The 18,792-nt window shown below is 37.7% G+C and overlaps 1 protein-coding gene across 3 annotated transcripts in view; it reads right to left on the bottom strand.

Annotated features, from left to right (window-relative positions):
• Nucleotides 1-18,550, bottom strand: part of LOC131253433 (protein DETOXIFICATION 44, chloroplastic) — a 47,013-nt gene extending 28,463 nt beyond the window's left edge. For all 3 annotated transcript variants that reach the window (XM_058254421.1, XM_058254420.1, XM_058254422.1), the window contains exons 1-5: nt 18,166-18,550; nt 17,678-17,799; nt 6,475-6,633; nt 6,163-6,338; nt 624-759 (exon numbers count right to left, since the gene is read on the bottom strand). In XM_058254421.1, the coding sequence (XP_058110404.1) occupies nt 624-759; nt 6,163-6,338; nt 6,475-6,633; nt 17,678-17,799; nt 18,166-18,467 (895 nt within the window). In that variant the 5' untranslated portion in view covers nt 18,468-18,550. The remainder of the gene's footprint in view (nt 1-623; nt 760-6,162; nt 6,339-6,474; nt 6,634-17,677; nt 17,800-18,165) is intronic.
• Nucleotides 18,551-18,792: the final 242 nt, after the last annotated feature.

Below are 18,792 nucleotides of genomic sequence, written 5' to 3'. Positions count from 1 at the left end.
TCAATGTAAAAAACTACTCATATATCATTTTTTAAGAAGGGTGTGAAGTTTTCCCAAGCATTCCAAGCCTAGGAGAGTGAAGTAGAGAAGAGAAATGTAAAGACCCTTATTGATCTCTCCTTCCTTTTCCCTCACATGGGTCTTTCCTCTGCATTTTCTCTAGCCTTCCCTGTATATGTTGATGTGTGAAAGGGAACTAATTTATTTTTCTTCCAAAGAAGTGTCTTTCTCCTTTCTTGTATCTTTGGTGTGGTTCTAAGATTTTGGGCTTCTTGGTTTTCATAAAATTTGAGAATTAGATCAGTTACACAGTTCCAGTAACTGGAAGAGACTTGGGTTGTATATAAACCTTTAAAATGAAAAGGATTGAAGATGGTTCACCCAAATCCAGGTAGAAAGATAAAATTGACTGTGAATATGACATGCTGGAAAAAAATAAAAAAATCTACGAAATCCAATTCCCTTCGATCACCCCAAGTTTTTTTAAACAGAAAAATGGTTCACTGGGGACTAATGAACTTGAAATGGAAAATGCACCAACAGAAACAAAATAAATGAATGGTCCGTTCCGATTACAATCGGGCTAATCAATTCTGAAAAATCAATATAAATTTTGTACTTGCCTACAGCATAGAAGGGTGTCTTTGTATCCATAAATCCACGAAAGCTGCCTTGTGCAGCGAGTGCTATTACAATCGGTGGAGCACCAAAAGCCCGTAGTGAAAGAAACTGCTCAGCTGGTACACGCATTGGTGAGTCCTGTAAAATCATATTCACGGGTGAAACTTTCAGTTAACTACTTAATAAACATCAAGACATTCAGCATGTTAGATGAAAGATCCCAAACTTCTAATACATTAAAAACTATAACCAAGTCATCAGTTATTAGGGAAGTCCATTCTGATGCCTAAACAACATAATGTAACCAAGTCACGCTAATGGACATTTAACATCAACTCGAAAACATGAATACTATATTCTTAGTATTGAGAATATATGCGCAAAAGTCAAAAGTATATTTCTTTTTCTCCTTTTTTGAATGTGTACATAGTTGTGTATACTCCACCCAAGTACCATATGTTGCATATATGCCGCAGTGTGTGTTGTTGTCACACCACCAATTGCCCTAGCCATTTCTTCCCCTTTTTTTTAATCTCTTTCTATCCTTCCTCTTCTATTTTCCTCCCTGCTTCTCCTCCAATCTTCTCCTACTTGGTATCAGAGCAAGGATTTTGATTGTGTTTTTGTTTGTGGCCGTTGCACTTTGCTAGCATCAGCATCCATACGGCTGAAATTAGCATATGTACTATCTGCACAGACATGTAGCCTATGAAGGGTATGGTTTGAAGGATCTCGATTTTTAGAAGATTTATGGTGATTATTCTGGATTTTTCTGGGCTAGTTTAAAGTGAGTTTTGAGCCCCCCCAATGTAATTTGTAGAAAAGTCCAATTTTGAATTTTTCTTAAATTTCTCCCAATTGATGGGATTTTTCTGAGAAAATATAGCATATGGTTGGTCAGATCAACTGTTGCTAATCATTCATAAGTGGGTTTTTGCAAGATGATTGTATTTATAGCTTCTTCTTTTTTAAAGATTCGATGTGCAGTTACACCGTTTTTAGGCCCCTTTATAAGAAAATCAATGGATTACATAGAGGGATGATGTCAAGCATATATTTGGACATGTATTTTTTATCCTTGTTCTTGAGTTTCAAATCTGTCATGAGAGAGTTTCTGTTATTTTAGCTATTTACATAGAAAGTTGGGTGAATATGTCGCCCTTTTGTGGTTCATTTTATTGGATTTTTTTTTATAAATATACAGTCATTATCAGCCCCTTCTATAGATCTAGTATGGAAAATAAGCTCACTATTAGAGCTCTTGTGGGGCCCTTTGATTGTCACACCTAGTTTATTACAATCGTTAAGTTGAATGGGAACAATTACTTGTAATGGGCTCAATCCATCAACCTATTTTTGGGAGGAAGAGAAAGACTTTCTAATATCTTGGATGACCCCCCAGATTCCACAAATGAGAAATTTAAAACCTAGACTAAAGAAAATTAGTAGGTCATGACTTGCTTATAAACAGTGTGGAGACTACCATCAGTAATTCCGTCATGTTTTTAACATTAGCTAAGAAGATATAGTATACCATCCGGGACATGTATTCGGGAGATCGCAATATATACTGGATGTACAAGCTGATTTCGGACATATGTAAATTTCAATAAGATTCTAGAAGCCTGAAAGAGTATCTCACTATTTTATGTGGTATGTGAGACAAGCTGAATATGTACAATCCTCTCCTGGCTCATTGTACTCTAGACCATAAACTCATCCACTCATCCAACAACAACATGAAGAGACTCAGACTATTCAATTTCTCTCTAGATTAAATACAGAATATCAGAGTGTTAGTAACTAGATCATAGCTATGGAGCCCTTTCCTTCTCTTATAATAGTCTATGCCCCTGTTCAAATAGTCGTTGTCCCATCTTCTACTACTGTTGCCACTGATGGATCTGCATACATAGCTGGAAATCGTCCTTCTCCTGGTTCCAGTTTTAGGGCTCCAAGTTAGAACACCCCAAGTATTAGTCGTGCCCTTGGCTATGGTGATCGAGGCAGGGGTCAAGCTATTGGCATCAAATTAGTAAACTCTGAGCATAAGAGCAAGAATATGAATGTTGGTGTTAAGAGAAACTTGACTAAAGAGAATTACTCAATATTATGGAGCATTGGTCAGGATGAAAAGGTTTATGAAAGAGGATTTTCGGGTCATCGTCTTCCATGTCCACAGATCCATTGCCCTCTATTACCTTTAATGATCTACCCATTGATGTATGTAAAGGTACATGGAAATGCAAGCTACATTCCATCTCGAATTTTGTTTGCCTTGATCATTTGTCTCCTTCCTTCCAACAATGCATGTTCCATGTCCATTGTTCCTATTCCTTGTTCCTTTCAGGAAGTTGTTTCCAGTAGCAGTTGGAAGCTGTAGATGATGAGATGTAAGCCGTACGCTCATGGGACATGGGAGCTGATATGGTTACACACTAGTAAACAGCTGTGGGATGTAAATGGGTTTGCACCATTAAGTATCTTCCAGACAATCTATTGATTGGTTAAAGGCTCATCTTGTTGCTAAAGGGATCAGATAGGTGTTTAGTGTGGACAGTGAATTACACTAAAACTTTCGCCGATGTACCCAAATTAAATATGTGTTCTTGAATGGAGATTTATATGAGAGGTGTTAATGGAGAAACCTCCTAGGTATGTTGCTCATGGGAATCAGATAAGGTGTACATGCTCAAGAAGTCAATTTACAGGTTGAAGCAACCTCCTCAAGCATGGTTCGAAAAATTTAGCCGATTGGAATTAGATTTTGGGTTATTAAGGAGCCAAGGTGATCACTCAATTTTTATTAAGGGGTTCATGTGAGATTGTGCATGTTGTATATGTTGATGACATCATGATTACAAGCAATGGTGACAGTGGCATTAACCATTTCAAAATGTATCTCTATTACCATTTCCAGACTAAAGACTTGGGAAGTTGCAGTATTTTCTAGGGATTTTCGTGAACAGGTCCAACATAGGAATTGATCTTTCTTAGCATAAGTATGTTGCGTATTTACTATTAGAACAAGCATGCTTGGGGCCAAACCTATTGATACACCTATAGACCCCAACCAAGAGCTGGTCGTGGATCAAGGAGACTAGTTTGATGACCCAAGCAAATATCATAGGCTGGTTGGAAAGCTTATATGTTTCACAATCACCCGTCATGACAAAACATTTGTCATCAGTATTGTGAGTTAGTTCATGCAGGCTCCTAGAAGTTCTCGTTAGAATGCAGTTACTAGTATACTAAAATATTTGAATGGAGGCCTCAGTCGTAATATAACTTATAAGAGTCATGGACACAAATCGGGTTGAAGGGGTACTTAGACGCAGAGTGGGTCAGTTCCCCTGCAGATAAACACTGGACTACATGGTATTGTCCATTTGTTGGTGGCAATTTGGTGACTTGGAAGAGAAAAAGTAGAATGTGGTGGCAAGATCAAGTGTAGAGGTTGGGTACAAAACTATGGCTCATACGACTTGCGAGTTGATGCATCTCAAAACATTAAGACATGAGCTTGGTTTTTTAGTTGAAGGTTACATTCCTTTACATTGTGGTAATTAGGCTGCTTCTCACATTGTTAGCATCCCAGTTTTCCGTGAGAGGACCAAGCATATTCAAGTGGATTGTCGTTTTATTTGTGAGAAGTTGTCCTCTAAAAAGATCTCCCAGGCACACATCAAATCTCAAAATCAAGTTGTAGACATTTTCACCAAGGCTCTTGGAGTAAGTCATTGAGCATTCAAGACAAGCTGGGGATGAATGATATATATGCTCCATCTTAAGGGGGCGTGTTAATGATACTGAATGTGGGTCATAGAATCATGTGGCCCCGTAGTTGATGTTCCATCCTGATCTCCCTTTTCTTCTTCATTCATTCTCTCTTTTCTCTTATATCCTCTTCTTTTTACTTTTTCATATACCAAATCATCTAATGGAGACCACAAAGTGGTTCCCTTGTTGGTCAATCAAATATCAAGCAATTAAATTGTAGATCAAGCATAAATCAGGCCCATTTGAGGATGCTGATTAATTTTCTAGCAAGGCCAACCCTCTAAATAGAAGATACGGACCATCCTAATTGAAGATCTAGACCATATCAAGGTTCCAGATTGACTTGACTGATGATTGAGATCAGATCAAGGCCAGGTGATTCATTTGGACCAAATCCAACAATCTGCTTGGACATTGGGGCCCATAGATCCAATTGGATGGCCCAAATTAATGATTGACCCAGGGCAGCAAATCTAACCATACAATCGTTTTAGGGTTTTTTATGCAAACTGATGCCCTTCATACTTTTTTACACAAGCCTTGTACATCAAAAGGGTTTTGTATGCATCATACAGCCCAAGGGACCTAATTTTATTTATAGAAGCAGTATTTAAGTGGTATTTGAAGCCATTGCATTTGTTTCCTTATTTGTTTTCCTTACTTGAATGACAACCCATAGATTAGCTTTCGACGTGGTAAGGAAGTTACTCGTGTGAGCCAAAAGGCTTGGTATGCTTCTTCTAGATTTAGTAGGAAACTTTGGAGATCTTCTAAAGGTTATAAGAATAGCCAGCATTTGTTTTGAAAGAGATAATGATATTTTGATTATTGAATGAAGTTGCTATAGCATTAGTTCTTTAATCCATTTTTCAACCCCCAAAAGGTTGCTAGCATTAGTTTCTACTAGTAGGCTGATTGGTAATCACCAACAATCCATTAGAAGTTCTTTTCCAATCATGAGGCATGTTGGAAGAAGCACTGAGCTCTAACTGGTACAATTGTATGCATTCATCAACCTTGATTAAGTACAGATTTCTCGTTGTCAAATATTTTTGGGTTGGGCTTTGCAGTTGCTGTCCTGTTTATTTTTGCACGGACAGGAGCAGTTCTTCATTTTCCTGTTTTCCTTCTTTCTTTCTTTCTTTTCTTTTTTTGGTGAGGTTTGTTAATTTCTAAACAAAAGGCACTTCTCCTGGAAGTACATCACATCTCTTGCAGCAATTGTGAGCTAATTTTTGACAACCAATATTCTACAGGAGGTGTGCTCCCACATTTTGGTAAATAATAATAATAATAACAACAATAATAAACTTCAGATTTCTTTTCAATCTTGCTGCAAGAGATGTGATGAACTTCGAAGAGAAGTGACTTCTGTCTAGAAATTGGATATGGTGCATCAGTGCATCAGTAAATTTTGAAGCAATGCCCGTATAGTCCCATGAAAATGGCCACAAGCAAAAGATGAAACATTAAAATTCTCAGATTTCAAGAAGCAATATAGTGATGATAATATACAGTGATGTTAGTATACTAACTTTTGAATTTTACAGCAAGGTAATGTTGAGAACAACAAATATCATCTTGCAGACCAAAAAACAAAAATTCCATCATTGATGAATTCATGATTTAGCCAGAACCAGTAAAAAGAAAACATGTGACAAGAGAATTTTCAGGCCAGCATGTTATGAAGACAGGACGATGCGCATTTGAGGATAACAATTGGTATCACTAATACAACTTTTATAGCTTAGTTTTACGTACAACAGGTATACCCATGATATTCATTAAGGATCCTGAGCCAATGAATAGTGCAATGGCTTCTGCAATTCCAATACCAGCGGCCAAAGCTAAAGAAGTTGATACAGCAGGAAGGAGCTTCTTCCGCTCTTTATCACCCACAGATTGAAGTACGGATGCTGAACCCCAGCTGTTATCACCTAATAGCAACAACAACAACAACAACCAAAAAAAAAAAAAAAACCTTAAGAGCCTGCTTCTTATCAATAAAATCAACAAAAATTTCAAGTATTGAACAAATAACAAGTGGGTGCCTCATATATGAAGGTATTAGACCTGTGCCCATTCCGAGAGAAGTATTCTTTCCATCAGCAACCAAAGCCTGCTCTTCGGCAACAAAGGATGTAGTAATGTTGAGCAAGGGAACATTAAATAATTTTGAAACCAAATTAAACACTGAAATTGAGACACCAACTGCCGCCAATTCAACCGATCCTATATAACAAAAATAAAAATCAGTTAAAGCCCATTTAACAACAAAAATGCAAGTATGCAACAAAAAACAAACAGCCAAAATTAAACCAAAAATAACAGATTAGTGTAGTTTAGCAAGGAAGAGAAAGTGTGGGACAATAGAAGGAAGATAAATACCGCAGTTAAAAGATAAAATATTGCATAAAGATATCAATGTTTTCCCAGTCCCACAAGCCATAGAAGCTTTCCAACTTCTCTATTTGTTGGCTTATTCCATTGTTTTTTTTATGTAGCCTGTCCTATATGTATTTTCAGACAACTTGAAGTAGTGGGTCCCCAACAAGCCAAAACAATCTAGGACTGAGATAGTCCCAACTTTCCCATGGGCCTGTATGATAGGAAGGAAAACAAAACAAAATAAATGAAAATGGAGCACTTTTCTGATCATGGGACGTTTCACTATGTTTGGTTCCATAGAAAATGGGGGAATCCATGTGCCAATCATTACCCTTTCCATAGTCAAGTTCTCATGCACAAGAAATGAGGTGAATTATGTGAGTGGAATACGAGATTTCCACTTGCCATTCAAACCCCTTAAAATTGAAATCCATAGTGCTACAGAAATCATCCTTGGATGATTCTTACACTTTTCTTTTTCTTTCCTTTATTTTCCCTCCTATCAAACAGGCCCTTAGGGACATTTCCTAGTGCTTAGAGACACATCGAAGCTTTCCAGACAAACTCAAAAAAATGGGCTACTTCTAATGCAAAAGAATTCTCATACATGAACATAGCATTCAAGACAAAAATTTAAGTACGCATTAGATAATTCCTGAGAATACCAAAACTTGCAAGCAAGCAAATTAGAACAACAACACACTATTCTAATGCTCCCCATTATTCTAGATTTTCTTTCCAAAATCATTCTCAAAGCTCAATTTACTATCCAATCACAAAAGGTATGGTTTGATGGCAACGTGACTGAACTGACAAGGGCTGTCAATGGACCGGGTTCAGGCCAGGCTGAGGTCTGTCCAAGCCCAGTCCACAAAGTAAAACCCAGGCCCATGCCTGGCCCATGCCCGTGACAGGCCAAAATAAACAAGCCCAAGCCCAGAACATGATGATTATGCATATCCTGGGCCCTAGTTCAGCCCAAGCCCGAGCCTTGCCAACTCTTTTGTTCAAGAGCTAAGCTGTTTGTTTGGCATGCCCAATCATGCATCATCATCATCATCATCTAAGCCTTATACCAAATAATCAGGTCAGCTACATGAATCTTGTTCCAATATTCTAATCTATCAAGGGCCATAACTTCAGTCAAACCACTAGGGCTGTCAACGGTTTGGGTTTGGATCGGATCCCATAGTACCTATACCCAAGTTAACCAGGTCTAGGTCTAGGTCTAGTCAGTGTTTTAGATATCGACGATATCAGCCGATATATCCCACGATATATCTTGTATACCACCTGTGCAATACGAAACACACATGTAGTGGCAATATATCCCACCTATTCGATCCAGTGAGCATTTTCAATTTTCGATCCATGTTTTTGTTGTAAATCATGTTAAATTGGTGTCAAATGGTTACAAATCCATGATTCTTCATATCTTCCATAAAAAATTGTGGATTTGGAACTTTGATTTCGAGATTTGGAGGAGATGGGTCAAGTCAGGATTTTTTTTTCAATTTCTCACAAATCAGTTGCAATCTTTGTATCCAAACATAAAATTAAACATGTATGTAACCTGATCTAGTAATTCTTCTTTTGCTTTTGAATGTATTGCTTGTGTTTCCATACATGTCTTCTTACGTTTATAAATTATATAAATAGACTTTGAATATACTTCCATCAGTTTAGTTGGAAAGCACATATATTAGGACCCCATACAAAGGAAACCCCTATTATGTGCACTTCTTTTTTTTTTTTTTGTAATGTTTTGATTTTTAAGTGTGTATTGATGTCTTTTTCAACAATCCCTGAAGTTTCATTGAAACATTCAACCAATTTCCCAATGTTCCCATGTTTCCCAACAACAACAATACATTACGCAATACAACTGATATATCCTATGCGATAACCGATATTTATCCATATTTGAAGGGTGCGATACATTATGCGATAACAATATTTAAAACATTGGGTCTAGTTCCTAAAGACCCAGACTAGAATCCACACGGGTTCAGACACCCATCGGGTCTTTGGATCTAGGTTTCAAGTTGAGTTTGAGACAAGTAAGAGAATTTATATGGTTGGGCCCACCCGATGGATGGATTAGATGGCACACAGATGTGCCACTTTAACACGTGCATGGCGTGTGAACATGCTTTCTTACATACGCGAGATTTAGGAAACCTCATTTCTTTTGGTATAATAACCAATACGTATTAAAAATATATAATTTTAGTATTTAAACTATCTGGACCCATCCCGGACCCAACCTAACCTGACCCAGCTTTAACCAGGCCCATCACTAGACCCAACACAAACCCGATTAGACCCGATTTTTAACCGGATCCAAAATGTGAGATACAAACCAACCTGCCTTCATAATGGATCCAACAAATGGTACCCATACCTGTTAAAATCAGGCCAGGTCCATCAAGAATCCACAGGTCTAAGTACCCATTGACAGCCCTACAAACATGGTATGCTGTAAAGGCCGTTACGTAAAGGTAACGGTGGAAACCGTTACACGTTACGTGGTCATAAAGGCTATAATGGACATTACGGAAAAGGACCCGTAAAGGCCATTACAACACCCCCCGGTAAAGGCCGTAACGGTCTGTTACAAGGCCGATACAGGTTTTTGAGTTCTTTTTTCATATATAATGGCCACCACTATACACACACACACACACACACACACACACACACACACACACCCATAAAGGTAATAGTGGTGGCCATTACGGCCACCATTACCGTTACAGAAGACCTTGCCTACAGAACATAGAGCATCTATCAAGTGCCCAGTCATGCATGATATTGATAAAAATGCCCAAGAAAGTAAACAAGCTGGGCTGGCCAAGTTCAATCTGGCTAATGCCTGGCCAGCTATTAGATGCAGCCCGAGCATCTATCAAGTGCACACGCACGCACGCACGCACACGCGCGCACACACACACATGACTTAGACCAATGTCACAATAACCAATAGTGTAATTGGAGATCAAACCATCATCAATATCATCAATGCGTCACAATAACCAATAGTGTAATTAGAGATCAAACCATCATCAACAGCATCAATGGCGGCCTTCACATACCTTAGGAATCATTTTGCTGCATTCACATGGGTTTTCTTTAGCTCATAGCAAGTTGCAACCCACCTCAACTAAAAATGCTAGATCTAATCATGTAATGGTTAGGTAAGAAAAAATTACCATCTTATGATCATAAATTTCTAAAGGGTTGTCATCATCCTTTGTAACATTTGGTTCAAGCTGTTTCCCAACTGGGTTTTAATCTAGAAATCTGAACTCCAGAAGTTATTCCAAACTAAAGTCCATTTGCATGATCAGTATACCCTGATCATCATTAACTAGATAGTACTTAAGTTCTCTCAAATCCATCATCTTGCACCCATGGGAGAGCTTTTACATTTCCAAGATGCTTCCTGCTATGATCCAGTCAAATAAATGCACAAGGCCATTATATGATCTCTTAAGAGAACAATTAACAAAAATCCATGAGCTGGCAAAAGAGACAGATTATCGTGGGTGAAAAAAAGAAGGGGAAGGGCTTTTGGAAATCTCATTAATCATGATGTATTTCTCTTTAAAAATGTAAAACACCAAAATATATCATTTTCATGTGTAGTTAACATGTATCCAATGGTGTATCAGACTATTCTTTGATAAGGATGTTGTCTGTCAACTAGACTTGCTGAATTAAACTAAACAGGCCTTCATTGAACACAACTCAAGCATGCTTTGGTGGATTATAGCCCATTACATTGAAATACAAAAAAAAAAAAAAAAAAAAAAAAAGAAGAAGAAGAGAAAAAAGAAGAGAGAGCGATGGTTTACCCCTTTTTTCTATTTTTTTCCTATTCCACTTAAATCTTGGATTTTCATCCCCAAAGTGGACCTAGATCTAGTCTAAAACAAGTTTCTAAGCTTACTCTAGGATCAAATGAAGAAACAAGTATAAGAAACAAGAGGAAAAGTGAAAAAACGAAAACAAAAACAAAACAAAATAGGGACTTTATGACCATCTCAGCCCATATTGACTGCATCGATCCTCATCCTCGTATCATCCATACAGCCTATATAGGCCTCTATGAGCTGTTACGGTCCTTTTTTTCTTTTTTTCTAAGAGTTCACTGATCCACCACCATATTCATACGGGGGAGGATCAGAAAAGAGTGTAAGGACTCTGGATTCCATACCCAAAAAGGATCCTAAAAAGAAATTTCCTACTTCATAGAGACATATCAAAACTTCCCACATGAGCTTGCAGAGTGAGATACCTCCTAGACACAGAATTTCATCCTACTTAAAAGAGATGAATCATAAGTTCATAACCCCCAACATGAGCTCACAAAGCGAGCTACTTCCTAGAAAATAGAATTTCCTTACAAATGCACCAAACCCAGGTTGCAACTGGACTGAATTGGCCCAAGTCCACCTCAAATCCAGCCTGCTTTGGGCCAGGTTCTAAATAAGCCTAGAGGACCATGGGTTGGGCCTAGGTCAGGACCAAGGCTAGATGAGAATTCAGGGCCAATATATAAACAGACACAGGCCTATCCTTGGGATTGTCAGTGGGTCCCATGACCAAACTACTCAAGCCCCAGATCCTCTCGGATTAGGCCCGACTGGGCCCGGGCAGTGTTTTTAGTATCTTGCGATATCACCGATATATTCCACAATATATCTGTTATCCCAGCTGGGCGATACGAAACCCAGCTTTAACATCCATTTTTCATGGTATCGTGCAATTTATCGTGATATATCGTGCGATATATCCACACTCTCCCTTTATAAATTCTTAATGTATAATATATTGAGACCAAATGCGATATCAAAAGAGATAAAAGGAAACCGGCTTTGTTTTGTCTAGAAAATCCTCACAAATTCACAAAAAAATGATTTCTTTTGCGCAAAAAAAATTAAAAATAAAAATAATAATAAATCTTCCTAGTACATTGTAAAGTGATTTCAACCCGTCCACTCTAATTTGTTGGAAGAAAATCTTTGAAATTTCTCCAAATTTGCGATCCGAAGCTTCTTGGGGCCGGATTCTAAAAGGTGCATATTTTTAATTTTTTATTCATTTTATATGTTGTAAATAGTTTCAAATGGTAAGAAATCTATGAATTTGGAGCTTCAGTTTTGAGATTTGGGGGAGATAGACCACGTTGCGGAAATTTGGAGAAAAATTTAAAAAAAAAAAAAAAAAAATTTGAATTCTTTCCAAATCTGTTACAATCTAAGCGTCCAAACATGAAATCAAACATATATATAACCTAATCTACACATTCTTGGCAATTTGGGAGCTTTTCGAAAAAATGATTTTAAATTAAAATTGTTAAAAATATTTCTCTTCGAAATCTACAAGTATATTTCTAGTTTTCTACTACTTTTGCTTTGGAATGTAATTCTTGTGTTTCCATATATCTTCCTACGTTATGATTTGACTTTGAATACAGTTGCATCAATTCAATCAGACAACACATAGAATAGGACCTTATACAAAGTAAACCTATTAAGTGCAACTTTTTTTTTCTATGTATTGATGTCTTTTTTAACAATCCCCGAAAGTTTTGTTTAAAAAATTGACCAATTTCCCATTGTTTCCACATGTTTCTCAATAACAACGATAAATTACATGATAGAACCGATATACCCCATGTGATAACTAATATGTATCCATATCTCAAGAGTTCAATACATTACGCTATAACGATATAGAAAACATTAGACCCGAGCAGTGTTTTCAATATTTTGCGATATCACCGATATATCCTGCTATATATCTTTTATCCTAGCTAGGTGATACGAAACCCCACTTTAATATCATTTTTTCATGGTATCGTGCAATACATCGCACAATATCGCAATATATCATGGATATCGTGATATCATGTGATATATCCACACTCCCCCTTTATAAATTCTTAATGTATCGTGTGATATATCAATATCGAAAGATGAAAGGAAACTGGCACTACATTGTCAAGAAAATCCTCAAATTTTCACAAAATATGATTTATTTTTATTTTTATTTTATTTTTTTTGCAAAAATAAAAACTTCAGTATATCGTAAGGTGATTTCGACCAGTCAACTCTAATGTTTTTGGAAGAAAATCTTTGCAATTTCTTTGAAATTATGATCAGAAGTTTCTTAGGGCCAAATTCTAAATGATACGAGTTTTTTGGTTTTAATTCATTTGTTTTCATTTTTATATGTTGTAAATAGTGTCAAATGGTAAGAAATCCATGATTCTTCATGTTTTGCATAAAAATTATGACTTGGAGCTTTGATTTTGAGATTTGGGGGAGATGGGCCGAATTACAGAAAATAGGAAAAAATCAAAATTTCCTCATTTTTTCCCAAATCGGTTTCAATCTTAATGTCCCAACACGAAATCAAACATGTATATAACCTGATCTATACATTCTTGGCAATTTGGGGATTTTTCAGATTTTTTGTTTTTTTTTTATTTTTTTGAAATCAACACGTATGTTTCTGATTTTCTACTTCTTCTTTTGCTTTTGAATGTAAGGCTTGTATTTCCATACGTCTTATTACATATATAAATTTTATGAATTGTCTTTGAATATAGTGGCATTAGTTCTACTAGACAGCACATAGATTAGGACCCTATACCAAGAAAACCTATCATGTGCACTTGTTTTTTGTGGTTTTTTTTTCTAAGTATGGTGTCTTTTTTAACAATCCCTAAAGTTTCATTGAAGAATTCAACCAATTTCCCAATGTTTCCCAACAATAATAATAAATTACATGATACAACCAACATATCCCATGCAATGACCGATATGTATATATATCCCAAGGGTGCGATACGTTACACAATAACGATACGGAAAACATTGGCCCCAGGTACCTTGTTTGAGGTCCTAGACCTGGAACCAGTCAGGATTAGGTAACTGCCAAGTATCCATCTGCCCTAGCAAGCCTTCCTTGGGTCAAGTTTGGATTGTTGGTTGCAATTGAGTTCTGGTCAAGTATGGGTCGGTTCAGGTCGAAACATGAGAAAATAACCATAACATGAATTCATTATACGTGTTGCAATGACGACGCATGTTCTTGGTGCAGCCACATGCTTTAAAAATGATCCCAACTTCTGAGAGTCATGAGTAAGCCACTGAAATTGTTGTTTCCAATGTTCTATAGTAATATACCTAAAGTGATGGTTAGGGTGTGGACCCCAATAAGACACGGAACTCCATTATTTGGTGAGTATCAGGCCGGTGGGCCCAGCAACAACATGATTTGCTGGCTGTCTTGGGCCCAAACTAATGCCATTTAGCACATTCGATGGACTTGGAGCTGGAGATGGAGATTCCTGCTTGCAACACTACAAAACCCATACATACTTCCCATGTAGCAAACATGTGCATGAGCCATGCCATCAATTAAGTCAGGCAGAACTATGTTAATTCTCTAACCGAATAATCAAGCCAGTCTTCTTATTTGGTATGGCAGTCGGACATTTATGTTGAATGTTCCCCAATTGATAGCAGACAACCATAATTCACGGGCATGACATCTTGGATCACTAGCAGTCACCTAAATCTAATGCATCGCTTGTATGTCATACATTGCGGCCCACCTAATGGAAAGCTTGGATCTCATAGAAGTGTGCAAAGTTGGTACAATTGGAGGCATGTGGCCCCTAGTATATACACACATGGGATTATCAAAATAGAATGAATCATATCACCAGTGCTCAGTAATCCAAACTGTTGATCTTGTGATTTATACAATAAACACTCTATACACCAAAAATCTCATAGATGGAAAGACAAGAAAAGACCTTTTCACACTGTTGAATATCCTAATCTTCTAGTTGTAGGCAAAACTTTAAAGGCTCTTAGTTACAAGATTAATACATGTCCAAATGTAGATTTATTTTTGCTAATGTCCTCACCTTCATGGGACGGCTAGTAATGTCCCCAAAGCTTTTAAATATCATGTGGGATGCCCACTCATCAATCGGGACAGTTCATTGAATAGTACCATTAGGAGCAAGCCATGATGCAAGATTCACCCTGATTGGATGATCCTAACCCTTTGAATGGGGCCAATTTGTTACAACTGTCCATCATTTTAAGCCAAAGATCACATGGTTAATATCATCAAACAAAGGTGATACTTCGAATCCATAAGTAATACAAAGTGGGATCTATCGAAAAGATGTTTCACAATGACGATTGAACCTATTTTATTTTTCTGCTCAATCTCGACTGTCCATTTTTTTCATGCAATGATCAGATGTTTAGAATCATCCTAGTGATGTGAATTTTGCACTGTGGCTTGCTTTTAGTTGCATGAATGAATGAACGGGTTGAAATTGGTGATAGGTCATCCTATGTGTCATTTAAAAGCTTTAGGGACACTGCTAATATCCCCCTGAAGGTGGGGATGTTAGCAAAACCCTTTTTATAATATTGTACCTAACCGGGTAATAGACCAAACCCAATTTGACCCTGATGAAATTCAGTCAGGTACCCAACACGCAACTCAATCAGATCAACAGGTCTATCATGGTGGGCCCAAACCCAAGCCGAATTTTAAACGGGCCCAGTAAAAGGAACCAGAACCATCTAAATCCGGCTGAATGAATGGATCCGGGTATTGAAGACCCTACCTATGCTCGGGTCTCCCCTTATGCCTAATAGTTCAGCCTCCCCTAGCATGAACTCAAGTCCTTTGCTTATGGGTTGGGCTGGGCTAGGCTTGGACTGAGGTAATCAGCTCACGGGTTGGGCATGGACATAATTCGTCTAGGCACAACCCAGCCTAATTGCTACCCCACATAAAACTTCCTTGACATGAAAGGATGCACGGCGTGCGATAAGAAAATCGTAATAATACATTCCACTTTTTTTTCTTGCATTGAAATCAGGATCAGGCCCAATTCGGTGAGGCCGTAACAGTGGGGCCCACCTTTGTATTGTATGGTATATCAACGCCATCCATTAGTTTTGCCAGCTCATTTTAGGACTTGGACCTGAAAATAAAGCAGATCCAAAGCTCAGGTGGGCCGCACTATAGGAAATAGTGGTGATTGAACGTCCACCATTAAAACTTCCTAGGGCCCACTGTAATGTGTATCTTATAAGGTCACATAGACCTGGATGATGTTAAAACACAAATATCAGCTTGATTCAAAACTTTTGTGGCCCACAAGAAGTTTTTTTTATTGGTGGGCATTCAATCACCATTGTTTCCTATGGTGTGGCCCATATGAGATTTAGATCATTTTTGTTGGGCCGATGCCCTATAATGCGCTAGCCAAATTGATGGACAGCGTGGATATACAAAACATACATCAAAGTGGGCCCCACAGTCCACCCCATCAAGGTGGACCATTGCTCTTTATATTTTTTTATTTTTTATTTAACTATTTGGCAAGTTAATCCATGTGGTTTTATATGTGGGGCCCACCTATTTGAGAAATTATATACTCCTTGAACCAAGGATGTGCAGTTTTTTATTTGACAAGTGGGGTCCACCTATTTGAGGAATTACATGAGCTGGATTAGTTGGGCACATGGCACATATAGAACATTTTGATTTTGCAGGGCCTAGGCCCAGCCCATTGTTAGCTTTAAATGTTGTTGCCTTGTATATTTCATGTTGTATATGAACACATATACATATGGAACTTTATTTGATGTTGGGAGGAATGGTTTGATTTATGGAATGGGTTTTTGCAGGATGTGAAGAAGAAAATACATATATGTTTTATTTGGTTTTCTATTCATTGGTTTTGTTAGGTTTTCTATTTTGCTCAAGGAATTTGATTGTCATGATCTGTGTGGAACTTTGATGGTAAGAACTGGTGTTATTTATGAAATAGGCTTCTAAAGTAATTGAAGATTTGTTTGGTTTTTCTTTTCATGGGTTCTGTTGGGCCTTTGATTGGAAGATCTTGTGCTTTCACACTGCATTTTGCTACTACATTCCTTAATAATATAAGCCCTAGTCAAATAAATGAATGGTTGGAGAGGACGATTTTCAAATAAAAAACTTTTATTAATGTAATTTGTATAGTTAAAGTGAATGATATTGATGTACTTTGTTTGTTAGATTTACTGTTAATGGTTTTAGATTATTCCAATGCTTATATTGAATTATTGTTCTACATTATAGGTATTTTGAATCTGGGAGCCCACTTGATGATTTGTTTAGCCTAAGAATTACTCAAATATTTATCTAGATGAGATTAACAAAATGCATATTTGATGTACATTGTTTGTTGGATTTATTATTAATGGTTTTAGATTCTTCCAATACTTATATTGAATTATTGTTCTACATTATAGGTATTTTGAATTTGTAGGCCCACTTGATGATTTGTTTAGTCCAAGAATTACTCAAACATTTATCTAGATGGGATTAACAAAATATTTGGTGCCGTGATTACTCGTGTGATTGTAACATTTTGGAACGATTCCATACTCCTAGCTCTACTTGGTGTAAATATACAATTTTTTACCTGTAATTACAGATTACCCAAACCAAAAAACCAACTTGCTTTTTTTCTTTAACACACACCCCCATACACTCAAACACCCACTCACACCACATGAGCACTCAATCCCTAGTCTCAGTGTTGAAATGGAGTGTCTAGTGCCATTGAGCCATGGAGCCGGACTCAAAACCAACTTACGTATAAATGACTAACAGCCTACATCCAAACAAGAACCTATAAGTCACTTGCAGCGTAAAGAACTTGCAGACATCCAAACATACCCTAAGTTGGTAAAAAATATTGTGAAATTTCATGATATTTGGATCAACCAAACACACCCTAGATAAAATTAATAGAAGAACATGCAATCTAGACTCAAAATTTACATACCCAAATGGCCAACAAATGCTGAGTCGACCAATGATGCGATCGGATCAGCAGCAAGAGCCAGTAATGCCGGCAAGGCAATCGACAGTATCTCCAATCCAAGCTTATCATCCTTCAACTCATTCCTACAAAATCGAGCAAAACTTCAAAGACCCAATCCAAATAAATTTCAGATACATGGAAAAAATACGGAAAATATGAAATGCAACCGTGGCTTGCAATCCCCACAGTACGACCACCGACCTGGCCGCAGGCCATCACCCAAATGCTGCACCAATCAGATGATACTAACCATTGGATTGGTGCAACTTTGTCCACCAAATGTGGCTATCGTTCGTCAGCAGCCAACCAATTGAACGGACTATCAGAGCGCAATTTTCTGGTTACGGCCCATCCAAACATCTACACACTAAATCAACGGCCCCAATCGCAGAAAGAAAGACCCACAAATTACAGTGGCTCGCGCAAATCACACTCAAATGGATTAATACCTTATCCGACGGAGAAAGCGAGAGAGAGCTGTGACGAGCCAAGAACCGAAAATGGCATCTGAATTCTTGGGTTTTTCGGTACGAATGCCAGGATTCGATTCTGATATTGGATTCTTTTCCTTTGGAGTTGGGTTCGTTTGGGGAGAAGATTTGGATCTTATAGATAGAAAACGCGTGGTGCAATGAGAGTTGATTTTTCTAAGCAAAGAGAGTTTTGGCGCGTTTGGATGGCAAAAGCAGATTTGATTTTGGTGCAGAGAATAGAAGCAGAGGAGAGGGTGAGAGAGATTCGTACTCGCCATTTTTTTAATTTTGAGACGGAGGGAGAATCTTCTCCTACTGAGAGCCACATGCGGTGTTTCTTTATTGGCAAATGATAAGGCAGATATTAGATGAACCGTAATACGGTAGAGCCACATGCGGTGTTTCTTTATTGGCAAATGATAAGGCAGATATTAGATGAACCGTAATACGGTAGATCTATCTTTCCTAGAGAAATTTACCCCTGTACGACCCATTTTTGGCCCATTTACACGCTGTAGCCCACCTCATTTTACCTTACCAGAATAAGCCCTGGCTGTACGGACGCATTCCCAAAGGTCGAAAATGCCCCCTGCTTTTTCCTTC

This window comes from Magnolia sinica, chromosome 8, assembly GCF_029962835.1.
Source record: "Magnolia sinica isolate HGM2019 chromosome 8, MsV1, whole genome shotgun sequence".
Lineage (NCBI taxonomy): Eukaryota > Viridiplantae > Streptophyta > Magnoliopsida > Magnoliales > Magnoliaceae > Magnolia > Magnolia sinica.
Note: the sequence above shows the minus strand (reverse complement) of the source record. Positions and strands in the feature narration are given on the sequence as shown.